Source organism: Palaemon carinicauda, chromosome 6, assembly GCF_036898095.1.
Source record: "Palaemon carinicauda isolate YSFRI2023 chromosome 6, ASM3689809v2, whole genome shotgun sequence".
NCBI classification, from domain to species: Eukaryota; Metazoa; Arthropoda; class Malacostraca; order Decapoda; family Palaemonidae; genus Palaemon; species Palaemon carinicauda.
The window spans coordinates 164,301,118-164,318,010 of record NC_090730.1 but is presented as its reverse complement, the minus strand read 5'-3'; the positions used below and the strand labels follow the sequence as shown (position 1 = coordinate 164,318,010).

The 16,893-nt window shown below is 38.7% G+C and overlaps 1 protein-coding gene across 1 annotated transcript in view; it reads right to left on the bottom strand.

The window, feature by feature from the left end:
• Window positions 1–9,181: 9,181 nt before the first annotated feature.
• The window catches only part of LOC137643323 (adhesion G protein-coupled receptor L4-like), a 21,093-nt gene continuing 13,381 nt past the window's right edge, over window positions 9,182–16,893 (bottom strand). Inside the window, exons 13-17 of the mRNA XM_068376159.1 lie at window positions 15,083–15,204; window positions 14,384–14,447; window positions 14,087–14,267; window positions 10,528–10,652; window positions 9,182–9,812 (exon numbers count right to left, since the gene is read on the bottom strand). Coding sequence (XP_068232260.1) covers window positions 9,624–9,812; window positions 10,528–10,652; window positions 14,087–14,267; window positions 14,384–14,447; window positions 15,083–15,204 — 681 coding nt within the window. The 3' untranslated portion in view covers window positions 9,182–9,623. The remainder of the gene's footprint in view (window positions 9,813–10,527; window positions 10,653–14,086; window positions 14,268–14,383; window positions 14,448–15,082; window positions 15,205–16,893) is intronic.

Here is a 16,893-nt window from a genome sequence, read left to right as displayed (position 1 = left end):
ATAGGAGTTGACCTAGGATGTAGGAGGTGCTAGTCTTAAGTAGGGTCCAGTACAGGGATCTCCTTGGTCCAGTAGCTGTCCATAAAAGCCAGATTTTTCCAGTTTTGGACGGAAATTCTACCCAGCAGGAATGGTGTGTATGATAGCACAGGTATAACCCCGCCAGTTGGCAAACCCAGGTAAACTGATTAAAACGAAGCGTGCTCCGATAACACAGTTAAAATTGTCAGAGTAGGTAATGTTTCTTTGCATGCTGGAAATCTTGCATTTGTTTCTACGTGCGGTGATTATGAATAAACAGGATGATGTCTGCTCTTGAGGGTGTTTCTACTGTTCTGGAAGTAGTTAACGAGACTGGTAGTAGATTTTGAAGCTCTTTTTGATTTTTTGGAACTGACTGGTCTTTTATTTCGATGACCAAGAAAGGGATTAAGAAATTGTAGATAATTGTGGGTCTCTTATGAACATGGAATTTTAATGGTTGTCTTTTTTGTCTCAGTGAAGTTGTTCGTTCGTGTTCGCTCTTAACCCTTTTACTGCTAATGGTGACTTTGTAATAATATGAAAAGGGAAACTATCTTTTAAAATCACCTAAAATCTAGAAAGTAGATATTCGATGGAAAGGTCTTGATGAGAGCTATCCAATAGATATCAACAAGCCTCAACTTGGTGCCGGTCCCAAGCCCGGGTAAATGGGGAGGGTTAGCGGTAGGAAAGGCATCCGGCCATGAAAAATTAGCCAAAACCAATATGGCCAGTGAAGATTGTGAGATTAGAATTAATGCTAGGGCATATATATGATGAAGTGCGGGACAGAGCTAGATGGAGAACGCTGGCCAGAAACATCAACACCACATAAAGTGTGAAAAGATGCAGAAAAAGAAGAAGTGGTCTTGAAATTTTTGCTTCATCAGAAGTTTCGTTGAAGTTATCACTGGCACTGAAAGGGTTAAAGGAATGTTGGAAGATATTTCGTAAGATTGGGGTGTGGCTTATTCGAAGTTAGACAACCTATTGGAGCTACCAACTAGATTTGGGATGATGGTTCTAGAATGACCTTAAGAACTATTTCTCTTAAGATTAGATACAAGTTCCATTATGTGGGACGAAATGTTTGTCTAGAATAACTAGAATTTGGAAATAATAGTTTTGCTTGATTAGCTCCAGGGACTTAAGATTATATAGTTCTGTTGTGGATAGTAGAGATATACTCAAGGCCCTTCCACATGAGGAGCAGTGTACGGCGGGCAAACACTGTTGCCAATTTTGTTTGATCGGTGACGAAGAGAGCAGATGACGTCATAGACGAGGGAATCCAGGGCAAACCATCTAAGTGGCCGTGCTTGTTGTTGAAGGACTGGAATAGCTGCTCACCTAGCCTCTGACCAGCGTCTGGACTAAGTCCTACGTTCGCCTGCCTGTGTCTCGGACTGTTTAATCTGGTAACACTGTTTCAAAGTGAAAGAATATGGGGGCAAATCAGAGTGCCTGCCCTGTATTTGCCCTCCGTGTAGAGGGGCATTATATTAAAAGTTAAAGTTGCGGGTATTAGGTCTCCACTGAGACGATTTACATCGTTCTCCTCGGGCGACCATTAGCCAGCAGGGACTATCGCTAGTCCCCTCTAACCTCCCCCCCAGGCGCCACCCTGGGAGCACCCACCGCTAGAAGGTCTTACGGTATTCGCGTCCCTGGCGGGGACCGAACTCGGGACCTCTGAAATAGAAGTCCGCGACGCTACCAACCTTGCTATCCGGAGTCTAGGTACTGGATACGGTTGTACTTTCGTGAGCTGTTCGTACTTAAAAATTACGCAATTGGGATGGATTACATTAAAGACACTTAGATGGCCCGACAAAATTATTTTTGTAAAATGAAATTTCTCAAATATTTGATACACTATAGGAGTTAATAAATACAGTTTACCTGGCAAGTGATTAAGGAAATTCAGCTATCGCTGTGATCTGTAAGAAATACACATTTATGATTTTTTGTATTTCCTTTATTAAGGTTTACATTACAATCTTACTAAAAATTAATATGTACAGATTTATATTTTTGTGCTCTTGAAGAAGGTTTTATCCTATGAACATAGAACATAATAGCACATTCATTGCCTCTAAAAACTCATTGGATACTCTCTATTTTCTTTTAATGGGATGATTTACATATACATTCTTTATAATAAATGATAAATTCATTAATACGTCGATGTTAATTAAGATAAGAGAGATCATACCTCGATCTTCCATTCACCATTTTTGCCTCCAAATTTCTTGGTGAGAATTTCACTAGCTCAAGGTTTTCCTTTGGTACTCCGTGGTTCAGAGTCATTCTAATGAAGTCCTGCTTTACATTGTGATTTATTTACTGTATTGGATTTGAAATATTTTTCGTAAGTCTCAATACGGGTGGCCTTATAATCTTTATGCCTCATTGGGATTCAGTTTGCAACAGCAGTGTCAAATGGATATGTACTTGCTACGTTTTAGCATTTGTCCACAAACATTGTGTACCAAGAAGCCAATGTTTTCTCCATATTGCTGTAAAGAGGAAGTTATGAGTCGTTGCTAAAGAGAGGTTATAGAAGCAGGAACTTGCGTGAAGTCGGCTTTGTGTACATTTTGGTAGCAAGATGCTAAAAGATGCCAGAGAACATTCTTGAGGCACTGTCTTCAGACGCACAACACTGACGAAGTGGCCGGTTTTCATAAACCGTCCCATCGTAACAAGGTGGCTGGGTTTCATAAACCATCCCCTTGTAATGAGGTGGCCGGTTTTCATAAACCATCCCCTTGTAACGAGGTGGCCGGTTTTCATAAACCGTCTCATCGTGACGACATGGCTGGTTTTCATAAATCTTCCCATCGTAATGATGTGGCTGGTTTTTATAAACTGTTCCCTTGTAACGAGATGGCCAGTTTTAATAAATCGTCCCATCGTAACGAGGTGGCTGGTTTTCATAAACCGTCTCATCGTAACGAGGTGGCCGGTTTTCATACATAAACCGTCCCATCGTAACGAGGTGGCTGGTTTTCATAAACCGTCCTATCGTAACGAGGTGGCCAGTTTTCATAAACCATCCCATTGTAATGTTTTGGTGGTGACGGTGTCCGCGCAGAAATGAATATCGGTGAAATTAATTTAATATTTGCTTTCGTCAGTAAATAACCAAAATGACACGCCTTTGATATCTAGAATTGGCAGAGCGTCACCTCGTGTGATTTGGCAGGGGCAATCTAAGAGTTTGAAGCTAACACTTGAAAGGAGTTCTTACATACCTGGACGAACACATATAGTCGATGCCTGTAAAGAGTGTTTTGGGTAAAAAATGAGTAATATTGTTTATCACAACAAAAAAATCGTGTGTATAAACCGTTACTAGTGGTATTTCAACGTCCGAATTTTAGAGCGATGCTGTAAGTCTTTGGCTGCATTTGGAATGTTGAGAGTTAATACGATCTTTGTACCTTCTGTAATCCAGAGGCTAGACAGTGTGGGACAGAATAGTAGAGTAGTGTTACCAGGAGGGACGCTGGGAGAGAAGCTTTAATAAAGTAGTTGCTTCAAGTTGCATGAAAGCAAAATAAGTAGTCTGAAGTATTGCGTCGACTTCAAAACTCATCCAAGGAAAGTATATAATCTGGTAACAATTGAATGTTAAAGTTGTTCTTCTGCAAAATGAAAACTTAATAATCTTTTCAGCGGACAGATGATGGGTTTTGAAAGTTATTGTGACAGTTCAAATGCAGCCAAGGTATTTTCTTTCCTTCCTCTTGTTTCTAGAAAAGCATTACGCATACTGTAATAGTATAGACCTGTTAGGAAATTTTGTGTCTGTAATCAGAAAAGATTAAGAGAATAATGGTCCACAGAAATACAAGAATACACCTCCAAAACTGACAAGGTGGCCGTACGTTTTAGTACAGTTAATTAATCAATACGAAAGCTAATTGAAAACCGTCTTGCAATATATCTTGGAAAGGTGGCTATTGTGAATTAAATCATGGAAAAGGTGGCTAATGATAGGCAGGTTCTAGAAGGGTTTCCTAATCCTTATAAAATCCTGGAAGAGGTGGCTATTATTAGAGGTATCCTGGAAAAAGAGACAGATGATGGACAATTCCTAGAAAAGGTTGACTGATGTGATAGAAATTTGAGAAGAGACGACTGCTACTAGATATATTCTGGAAGTGACGGCTTATGATGGGCAATCCTGAAAGTGGTGGCTACTGCTATACTGATTCTGGAAGTGGCAGCTGATGATGGGCATATTCTGAAAGTGGTGGCTGCTGCTAAACAGATTCTGGAAGTGGCGGCTTATAGTGGGCATATCCTGAAAGTGATAACTACTGCTCAATAAATTCTTGAAGTGGCGGCTGGTGATGAGCGTATCCTAAAATTGGTGGTTATTTCTAGACAGAGTTTGGAATTGGCAGCTGATGATGGGCATATCCTTGAAGAGGTGGCTGCTGCTGTAAAGATTCTGAAAGTAGTGGTTGCTTCTAAAAGATTCTGGAAGTCGTAGCTAATTATATGCATTTCCTTGGAGACGGTGCTGCTTTTAGACATATTCTGGAAGTGGTGGCTGGTAATAGGTGTGTCCTGGCTGTTGTTACACAGTAGTAGCACCTGAAGCTATGCAAGACCTGGAAGATGTAGCTGATAATGTGTAAATCCTGGAAGATGTGCCAGAACTTACTCAGTTGCTGGAAGACGGAATTTGTGTTATACCGGTCCAGAAGTTTTGACATCAACAATTTATATTTATTTTGTGAAAACACTACTTTGGTGCTTTTCAAACAACAGGGTACATCACATTAGAGTTGATAAATGGTCAGTTTTAGGGGTGTAATCCTGTCACGTCCTTGAAAGGTTTATGAAAATTCAAATACTGTCTCATTCTAATTGACTCTGGAACTCAAAGGTGAGGAAAATCGTCATTGCCAAATTCCTTGATATGCTATACATTGTAAAATAAGAATGAATTTTCCTTTAATGCGATGATGGCTTTTGGCAAACTCGGTTTATCTCTCCTGAGCTTAAATAGGATAATGTCTCAATTGTAAAATCCACGAAATGATGAGGAGCTTTCATTTTGCAATATCAAAATATGTATAAAAGACTAAATTTTAGTTATTGCTCGCGTAGCAATGGACATTTTGCTTGTATTGATAACTTATCTTGATGGAGGCAGTAAGTGGAGTTTAATCAGCCTAATCATTTCTTTTAACGTGGTAAATCAAGTGGTTTTTTGAAGTACGATCAAAATTTCTGATATCTGTGATGTGATGCGTCTTGGGTATAAAATTTGTTTTGCGAATTTTCAGAGGTTGTTATGTAATCAATTGAAAGTGAGAAGTAATTTGCATGTTTACAGTTATGTCAAGGTTGAAAATTCATTTATATTTGCATGAATACAAACTTGAAGGTATTGAACAGTAACAGAGAAAAGAGCTTGCCCATTGCTCTCTGATATTTTGATATTACAAACTGTAAGTTCTTCTTGATCTCACTGAACTGGATGTGTGTGTGTATTGATGTGTACTTATGCTCATGCAGAACGAGAGACCAAACTCTCTGCCTTATAATCTAATGAAAAAAAAAAATAAACATGTCTTCCTCTTGACTCTCAATTATTGTTCATTGATTTCTTATTTTGTTTATGTGAATGTTTACGACAAAGGATATTGTCTTTTCCTTTATTTTGGTAGTGGATCACACCCAATGTATTTCGCCTCCCTGTGAACAATCAAGAAATGAGGACAAAATAAATAGCTTAAGAAAACCGACTAGAATTGTATCATTAACCCAGTCAAGATTTCAAGAATTGGTGTTCGTCTCTGAGACAGGTAGATATAAGGCAAATAGACAATCATGCTCTGAATATTTTAACTTGAATATCTAACCCAGTCTTGAGTAAAGCAAAAACAAATGGTGGAGCTAGCTTGGAGAGAGCTAGAGATTGGGAGCTTAAGTCAGCCCTAGGTCTACCTATCAAGTCATGGGAAGAAATCACCTGCCCACCCCCCACCCCCCACCCCCCTCCCCTGGTTATAACTTGGCTGGTAAAAGTGGAGGAGATTGACTTCTCCATTCTAAAGTCTAGAATATCTAGGAAAACACAATGGATTCTCCCTTGCCTTCGACAATCATGAGAGACCTTAAAACCATTTTAGGGGTTGCGGTGGCCGATGTGGTAACGTCCCTGACTGGTGAACGCCAGACTGGGGTTTGAGTCCCGCTCAAACTCGTTAGTTTCTTTGGTCGTTGCAACCATACCATCCTTGTGAGCTAAGGATGGTGGCTTAGGGGGCGCCCATAGGTCTATCTGCTAAGTCACCAGCAGCCATTGCCTGGCCCTCCTTGGTCTTAGCTTGGGTGGAGAAGGGGCTTGGCGCTGATCGTATGGATATATGGTCAGTCTCTACGGCACTGTCCTGCCAAGGCATTGTCACTGTCCCTTGCCTCTGCCATTCATGAGCGGCCTTTAAACCTCTAATGTAAATGGCCTCACGGGCCCTGTGCTGGGATATATACAGTGTAATGAATTCATAAATACAATCCAAGATAATGTTAGGAAATTATTAGACTTGAGTTCCCCAAGGATAGGCTTATGTTTATTATACATAGGCCTATCCTTCATAAATGAAACCTATGATTCGTCGAAGGTTTAGGGCCACTCTTTTCTTCTTCTTCTTCTTCTTCTTCTTCTTCTTCTTCTTCTTCCCCTTTAACTAAGAAGAAATACGAAAAGTTGTTAGGTAACACTAAGTAGCCTGAAGTAGCCAGTCCACGAAGAGCTTTAACCAAGATAGGAAACCGAAACTTGGAGACACTGCCCAAATCGTTGCTTAAAATAAAGCCGATGGTTGGCTAGCCCAAGATTAGTCGAACTTATAATTTTCACGTTGCATGTACTGTACATATATATATATATATATATATATATATATATATATATATATATATATATATATATATATATATATATATATATATATATATATATAAACAACAACAACAAATGCAGCTGTTTCTAGCCCACTGTAAGACCAAGGCCTCAGACATGTCGATTCATCTCTGGGGTTTGCTTCAAAGTAAACCAACTTATTATGGGTGGCCTTGTACTGCACTAGATAGAACATTTAATGTTTAGGGAGCAAATGAAATAAAAAAAAAAAAGACTTTACTATTACACGAGGACTCAGGAGTCCATGTCTGTTACCTTATGTGTTGGCTAATGTTTGGTGCTGAAATCGTGTCTGAAGTTTGTTTACATTTGAACTCGCTCACACTGCGAGTGTTGTCGAGTGATCTTTTTGCTGTGATAACGAATCAGATTTAGTGATTTTCCGAGTTCCAGCTGTGATTTGAGTACATACATATTGGTGTATACATTTGGAATAACTCACCCTGTGGGTATGGTCAATTGTACTTAGCTGTGATTATAACAAATCAGTCTTAGTGACTTCCCCCGCTCCAACAGTGATGTGAGTAAGTACCTACACTGGACATTGAATTTTGTTTTTTTTTGTGGGTCCTGGCTAATTTGTTTTGTATTTGTATTTATCATTTGGTTTTCGTCATTTTTGAAACCTTTATGTTTAGTATGGGGGCGTTCAAAATGTATAGAGAGCTTGTTTTCTAATGTAAGTTTTTTTCCCCGTGATATATGGTGTAATTTATTCATGCTGTAACTGGGCCTCGAATTTTGTTTTTTTCTGTGGCCTGACTAATTTGTGTTTTATTTCTGTTTATTCTTTGGTTTTCGTCATTTTTGGATCCGTTATGTGTTGTATGGGGGAGTTTTAAATGTACAAAGAGTTTTTTTCTAATGTAAGTTTTTTTCCCGTGATATATGGTGTAATCTTAATGCTTAATCGTTCAATGTTTCATATCTATGTGATGCAAAAACTTGCATATTTCACTGATCATACCATTGCAATGTATTGAACTTCGTAATTTTTTTTCCTAATTTGGTGTTTTTTTCTGATGAAGGAATAGGGCGATTTCTATAGTCATACATAGTGCGTGTATTTTCCAAAGACCATAAGTGTATATTTTCTGCTATATACAAACTATTAAATTTACCACAATACATTAAAGTTATTCTTCATCTAAGCTAAACACACAATTGACAACACATAAACCATAGTCACAAGTTCTAATAAATATACATAGCTATTCCAAGGATAGATCCATCTACACCTATCAATTAAAAGCACTAATTGGTAACATCTGTTTGGCAATAATATCAACATCCTTGACTTTCACAGAGGCGTTAAACTTATAGCTCATTCTCCAGTTTTATTTGAGCTTCGAGACTGTTTCATAGGTTAGGTATTACATCAAAAGGGCTAAGAACATTCTTGCAATCTGGTTTTAGAGGGATATGGGTTGAGTGAGAATGAGGGAAGATAATGCAAGGAATAGAAATAGATAAAGTTGACTTGAATGGCCGACCTTTGCTATACAATGGGACTAATAAGGTCGAAAGGAGAAGGTATTACTAACCACAATGCTATAAATTTAACTGGAATAATTCTTCCAGTAGTTAAAACGTAACTGTGGTTTACTCAGAAAAAAAAATAGGCATCCATTATAAATTCTGGTTATAGGCCTAATGGGCACTTTTTCCATAAGGATAAAGAAGTAATGGAATAGAAACTGTGGTTAATAGAATTTTGTTGGTATGGGTTGATAAAGAATGTTTTATAACTTGTCATTAGATATGCAAACAAACCATGAAGAGTGTCATTTTTGAGCTGTAATATAAGAAAAGTGTACCTAGTTTGTTCCTGTATTCTACAAAAAAAAAAAAAAGTAGAATAACATATGTATCACAGAATGATAACAAAATCTCGAGCCTTCGAAACCCATTAACTGCAATTTTGTAATGTCCTTAAGATATTGGACATATTGAAGCTTTCTCGGTGCAAATTACTTGGAGAGCAATCAACGTAGTACTAAAGATACTTTTTAACATTTTGCCTCTGATATCTACATGCGTCTAGAGCTTCGTTTTGTCTTCCAGATACTTTTAACATTTGGGCTCTGATATATACATGCGTCTAGAGCTTCGTGTTGTCTTGCAAATACTTTTAACATTTTGCTTCTGATATATACATGCGTCTCGAGCTTTGTTTCGTCTTCCAAATACTTTTAACATTTGGCCTCTGATATATACATGCGTCTAGAGCTTCGTTTTGTCTTGCAAATACTTTTAACATTTTGCCTCTGATATATACATGCGTCTAGAGGTTTGTTTTGTCTTCTAAATACTTTTAACATTTTGCCTCTGATATCTACATGCGTCTAGAGGTTCGTTTTGTCTTCCAAATACTTCTAACATTTTGCCTCTGATATCTACATGCGTCTAGAGCTTTGTTTTGTCTTCCAAATACTTTTAACATTTTGCCTTTGATATATACATGCGTCTAGAGCTTTGTTTTGTCTTCCAAATACTTTTAACATTTTGCCTCTGATATCTACATGCGTCTAGAGCTTTGTTTTGTCTTCCAAATACTTTTAACATTTTGCCTTTGATATATACATGCGTCTAGGGCTTTGTTTTGTCTTCCAAATACTTTTAACATTTTGCCTCTGATATCTACATGCGTCTAGAGCTTCGTTTTGTCTTCCAAATCACCGGTTTGTTCCGTGCTGACCTGTTCTTCTTCTTCTCCGCTTCCCGCTTTGACGACAGTGTCCATTCTTGATATCTCTTCTGATTCTGTGTTGAAATTGTAGCTCCCTCTCCTCTGGGGGTTGAAGCTCCCCTTGAAGGAGGACGACACTTTCGTCTCGAGCTGTAAGTCAAACATATAGGCCTATAATCAAAGTGTTCTTTTTACTGTTATGAGAATGAAAACTAGAGAAGTTTGGAGAGAGAATTGAATGATGGGATGATAGGCCTTGTAAAAATTTAAGTTAAACATATAGGCCTATAATCAAAGTCTTCTTGTTTTCTGTTATGAGAATAAAAACTAGAAAAGATTGGAGAATTAAATGATAGGCTTAGTAAATATTTAAGTAAGTTAAACATATAGGATTATAATCAAAGTCTTTTTTACCCTTATTTTCTGTTATGAGAATGAAAACTAGAAAAGATTGGAGAGAGAATTAAATGATAGGCTTAGTAAAATATTAAGTAAGCCAAATATATAGGCCAAAATCAAAGTTTTTTTTCTGTTATGGGAATGAAAACTATAGATAATATTGGAGAATTGGATGATAGGCCTAGTAAAACTACAATACTAGTACTGAATAATTAATATAAAAAAGATTTTAGAACAGTAATATTGAAATTAATTTTTCATATGTAAACTATTAAAAGAGACTTCTGTTAGCTTTTTCAACATAAAAACATTCTTTGCAACTTTGAACTTTTGAAGTTCCACCGATTCATCTACCTGATTAGGAAGATCATTCCACAACCTGGTCACAGCTGGAATTAAACTTCTAGAATACTAAGTAGTATTAAGTCTTATGGTAAAAAAGAAGTAATGGCCGTCTCTTATTTACCTGATGTCCAATTACCTCTTTGGCCTCCTGCCTTATTGTGTCATCGAAAAGGATCCCGAAGACGAAAATTCCGAAGCCCTGAAGGGAATTGAGAACCGTGAAGAGCAGAGCCAACATCTGGGTCCCTGGAAAGTAGAGATGTTGAGGATTTTGTGTTAATAGGTTTGGTTAGAAGAGGATACCTTTGATCCAATTCATTCTATCAAAGGCATCGTCTTCCATCAAACCTCTTCTCTCCATATCATCCTAGATAAGGTGAAGGATGATATGGAGAGAAGTGGGTTGGTGGAAGAGGAGGCCTTTGATAGAAGATCAAAGTATCCCCTTCCACTAAACCTCTTCTCTCCATATCATCCAATATAAGGTGAAGGATGATATGGAGAGAAGAGGTTTGGTGGAAGAGTATGCCTTTGATAGGAGACCTTCTATCAAAGGCATCCTCTTCCATCAAACCTCTTCTCTCCGAGATAAGGTGAAGGATGATATGGAGAGAAGAGGTTTGGTGGAAAAGGATGCCTTTTGTAGGAGACCTTCTATCAAAGGCATCCTCTTCCACTAAACCTCTTCTCTCCATATCATCCAATATAAGGTGAAGGATGATATGGAGAGAAGAGGTTTGGTGGAAAAGGATGCCTTTTGTAGGAGACCTTCTATCAAAGGCATCCTCTTCCACTAAACCTCTTCTCTCCATATCATCCAATATAAGGTGAAGGATGATATGGAGAGAAGAGGTTTGGTAGAAGAGGAAGGCTTTTATAGGAGACCTTCTATCAATGCATCCTCTTTCATCAAAACTCTTCTCTCCATATCATCCGAGATAAGGTGAAGGATGATATGGAGAGAAGAGGGATGGTAGAAGAGGGATGGTAGAAGAGGATGGCCTTTATAGGAGACCTTCTATCAAAGCATCCTCTTCCATCAAGCCTCTTCTCTCCATATCATCCGAGATAAGGTGAAGGATGATATGGAGAGAAGAGGGTTGGTAGAAGAGGATGTCTTTTATAGGAGACCTTCTATCAAAGCATCATCTTCCATCAAACCTCTTCTCTCCATATCATCCGGGATAAGGTGAAGGATGATATGGAGAGAAGAGGTTTGGTGGAAAAGGATGCCTTTTGTAGGAGACTTTTTATCAAAGGCATCCCCTTCTGCTAAACCTCTTCTCTCCATATCATCCGGGATAAGGTGAAGGATGATATGGAGAGAAGAGTGTTTGTGGAAGAGGATACCTTTTTTAGGAGACCCTCTATCAAAGGCATCCTCTTCCACTAAACCTCTTCTCTCCATATCATCCGAGATAAGGTGAAGGATGATATGGAGAGAAGAGGTTTGGTGGAAAAGGATGCCTTTTGTAGGAGACCTTCTATCAAAGGCATCCTCTTCCACTAAACCTCTTCTCTCCATATCATCCAATATAAGGTGAAGGATGATATGGAGAGAAGAGGTTTGGTGGAAAAGGATGCCTTTTGTAGGAGACCTTCTATCAAAGGCATCCTCTTCCACTAAACCTCTTCTCTCCATATCATCCGAGATAAGGTGAAGGATGATATGGAGAGAAGAGGGTTGGTAGAAGAGGATGTCTTTTATAGGAGACCTTCTATCAAAGCATCATCTTCCATCAAACCTCTTCTCTCCATATCATCCGGGATAAGGTGAAGGATGATATGGAGAGAAGAGGTTTGGTGGAAAAGGATGCCTTTTGTAGGAGACTTTTTATCAAAGGCATCCCCTTCTGCTAAACCTCTTCTCTCCATATCATCCGGGATAAGGTGAAGGATGATATGGAGAGAAGAGTGTTTGTGGAAGAGGATACCTTTTTTAGGAGACCCTCTATCAAAGCATCCTCTTCCACCAAACCTCTTCTCTCCATATCATCCGAGATAAGGTGAAGGATGATATGGAGAGAAGAGGTTTGGTGGAAGAGGATGCCTTTTGTAGGAGACCTTCTATCAAAGCATCCTCTTCCACCAAGCCTCTTCTTTCCATATCATCCTAGACAAGGGGAAGGATGATATGGAGAGAAGAGGTTTGGTGGAAAAGGATGCCTTTTGTAGGAGACCTTCTATCAAAGGCATCCCCTTCCGCTAAACCTCTTCTCTCCATATCATCCAATATAAGGTGAAGGATGATATTGAGAGAAGAGGTTTGGTGGAAGAGTATGCCTTTGATAGAAGACCCTCTATTGAAGCATCCCCTTCCACTAAACCTCTTCTCTCCATGTCATCCTAGATAAGGTGAAGGAGGATATGGAGAGAAGTGGGTTGGTGGAAGAGGATACCTTTTATAAAAGACTTTCTATCAAAGGCATCCCCTTCCGCTAAACCTCTTCTCTCCATATCATCCGAGATAAGGTGAAGGATGATATGGAGAGAAGAGGGTTGGTAGAAGAGGATAGCTTATATAGGAGACCCTCTATCAAAGCATCCTCTTCCACCAAACCTCTTCTCTCCATATCATCCAAGATAAGGGGAAGGATGATATGGAGAGAAGAGGGTTGGTGGAAGAGGATAGCTTATATAGGAGACCCTCTATCAAAGCATCCTCTTCCACCAAACCTCTTCTCTCCATATCATCCAAGATAAGGGGAAGGATGATATGGAGAGAAGAGGGTTGGTGGAAGAGGATGCCTTTGATAGAAGGCATTGGAGAGGGCGCATCAGGCGACCGACCCCTTAATGTAGGGATAACGGTGGGGAAAAAGTAGGAGATTGTTTAGAAATCTGAAGGAAATAGCAAGAAGACATAAGATTTTTTTTTTTGGGGGGGGGCAAAATATTAGGAAATTATATAATAGTCATGACTAAATAATAGAAAAGTGAGACTAGACTTCTGTTGAATAGCATTTAAATGATGACTTAAGTTGCAAGAGGAATAACTAAAACTTTAAACTATTAAACTTTTCTTAAATTCGAGTCTTGCCCATTATCAAGTTGCCATATCTCTTCTATTAAGAGATCAGTTGAGAAATTAGACTAATTTTGAATTGTAACTAGAAGTTTATAGATATAAAGGCCACTCACGAATGGCAGAGGCAAAGGACAGTGTCAATGCCCTAGCTAGCAGGACAATGCCCTAGATTCTGACCATACATACGTATGATCAGCACCCAAGTGCCTTCACCACCCAAGCTAGAACCAGGGAAGGCCAGACAATGGCTACTGATGACTCAGCAGGACCCCTATAGGATTCCCAAAACACCCCCATCCTTAGCTTACAAGGATGGTGAGGTTGCAGACACTACAAGAAACTAATCTCCTCCTACGCCTATTGACGCAAAGGGCCCCGGTTAGATTTCCCCAGTCGTCTCTATCATGAGCTTTTAAATCGATACTTCTCAATTCATCATCTCCCTCTTTACGCTTCATAGTCCTCCGTATTGTAGGCCTGGGTCTTCCAACTATTCTGGGGCTTTATGGAGCCCAGTTGAAAGTTTAGTGAAATAATCTCTCTTGGGGAGTGCGAAGAGCATGCCAAAACCATCTCCATCTACCCCTCACCATAAGTAGATTATAAGTATTATAAGTATTAAAACTACTCATGCTCTTGTGCAAGACTTTACCCTCAGCCATGTAGAAGAACCCGGTGACCCAAGTTAGACCCAGCAGGAGAAAAATAGCAGTGGATCCGCTAAGCCGTTTAGTTAGCTGTGAACTTGACTTCTGCGACACCGACTTGCCCTTCACCGTGGGCCGTTCTCTCCAAGCCACGCGCATCGTCATAACGAATGATATTAGATTAATCTGCCAGGAAAGAAAACTTCATTATAAGGAATATTCTGTAATTTCTAAACATATTATGTTCCAGAAATTTGTTTGATAAATTTGAATGCGTCAACAATTTGTCTAAGTATACATACCAGTATGATAAATGCAAGACTTCCGGCGAAAATCCATATGGGTCTATGTGGAGCTAACCAACACCTGAGGAAAATAAAGAATAGTTACAGAGATGCTCATTCTATATTACTTATGGCTCCTATTTTCTTCTTTTTCACCGTTATAATTTCTGTTACATATATGTATATATATCATCAGCCATTGCTAGTCCACTGCAGGGCAAAGGGCTCAAACATATATATAGTATACGTGCGTGCATAAGTATGCTATTATATTTTGCTTCATAAAGTTTTCAAACTGAAAAATGGCATAACGATATTCATATCGCACAATTGTTGTCAACTCAATTAAGATGATCAGAACATAATGGACACTATTTTCAGTCTCAATTTGGTAACAATATTGTGAGGAACGTCTTCAATATGCAACCAAAACGATCATAAAATTCTGCAATACTATATATTACACAAAAGAAATTTAAATGCCAAGAACCCTCTTATCAACAGAGTATGACAAACCAATATGTATATATGGGATTTATTGATTATAAGAAAGCTTTTGATTCTGTCAAAACTTCAGCAGTAATGAAAGCACTTCAAAGACAATAGTGGGGAGCAGTCTTGATCATTTTAACAATGTTTCCTCACTATCATCAGCTTTCTTCCACCCGCACCCTATCCAAACATTACCATAAAATTTTGAACATTAAGAGCACATACATTTTGTCCGTGCCGTATCCTTCTCCTTTTGTGATGACTAACGTCACGCCCACGAAAAACAGCGGGATGCAATATCCAGCCACCAGATAGTGCTTTCGCAAGGATGTCTGAGTCTGGAACACCTGTAGAAGGAATAAGAATCATTAGAAGAGAGGTCTACTTAACATGCTTCTGAATGGTGAGCAGTAACGCTAGCCATACACTGTTAGAAAAAAAAAAACCGTTATTTTAATCGGAAATTCTCCGTAAAAATATACTGTTCTCAGCTGTATTTCGTAAAATACAGGCGACCGTAATTTTACCTTACTTTGTTATCATCTTTTACTGGTTGGTGACCGTAATATAACTACTTTACGTCAATATATCCGTTTTAAAACGGGAAAAATCTTGGAATAAATGTTGCCAAACATTTACCGTTTTTTTTTTTTTACTGCAAATTTTTAAGTGTAGATATGATAATGGTCAAGGTCTATAGAGTTATATCTCCATGGGTAATGGTAACAGTGGTAACAGGAAGCCTTGACAATCGCGGTAATAGTAGTATCAGCTTTAAAAAAATAATGAAAATAAATATAGATTAGCAATGCATTTATGAAATCAGTTGGAAACTAGCGAGATTAGTAGACCCACAGGTATAATTTCCCTTTAAATTTTTGTATGAGCCTGTAACTTTGGGAATGAAACCTGGGAGATAGATGGCAGTTAATAATTCAGAAAAGAGGTAATCACTCCTATATGCTGGAAGCAACTAAAAGTAATGTTATGAATTTAACAGGATGTAAATAACACTAAAAAATTTTAACCGACAAAGGACACAGTAGACATAACACTTATTTGCTAACCTACAACCCAAGGACTCCAAAAGAGAAAATAGCTCAGTGAGGATAGAAAATAAGGAATCTACAAGATAAGTAATTAACAATTGAAATAAAATATTACAAGAATAGTAACAACATTAGAATCTTTTATATATAAACTATGAAAACTTTAAAAAAAGGAAGAGAAACAAGATAGAATAGTGTGCCCAAGTGTACCCCCAAGCAAGAGAACTCTAACCAAAGACAGTGGAAGACCATGGTACAGAGGCTATGGCACTACCCAAGACTAGAAAACAATGGTTTGATTTTGGAGGGTCCTTCTCCTAGAAGAGCTGCTTACCATAGCTAAAGAGTCTCTTCTACCCTTACCAAGAACAAAGTGGCCACTGATCATTTTGGAGTGTCCTTCTCCTAGAAGAACTGCTTACCATAGCTAAAGAGTCTCCTCTACCCTTACCAAGAACAAAGTGGCCACTGAACAATTTGGAGTGTCCTCCTAGAAGAACTTCTTACCATAGCTAAAGAGTCTCTTCTACCCTTACCAAGAACAAAGTGGCCACTGAACAATTTGGAGTGTCCTTCTCCTAGAAGAACTGCTTACCATAGCTAAAGAGTCTCTTCTACCCTTACCAAGAACAAAGTGGCCACTGAACAATTTGGAGTGTCCTTCTCCTAGAAGAACTGCTTACCATAGCTAAAGAGTCTCTTCTACCCTTACCAAGAACAAAGTGGCCACTGAACAATTTGGAGTGTCCTTCTCCTAGAAGAGCTGCTTACCATAGCTAAAGAGTCTCCTCTACCCTTACCAAGAACAAAGTGGCCACTGAACTATTTGGAGCGTCCCTCTCCTAGAAGAACTGCTTACCGTAGCTAAAGAGTCTTATACCCTTACCAAGAACAAAGTGGCCACTGAACAATTTGGAGTGTCCTTCTCCTAGAAGAACTGCTTACCATAGCTAAAGAGTCTCTTCTACCCTTACCAAGAACAAAGTG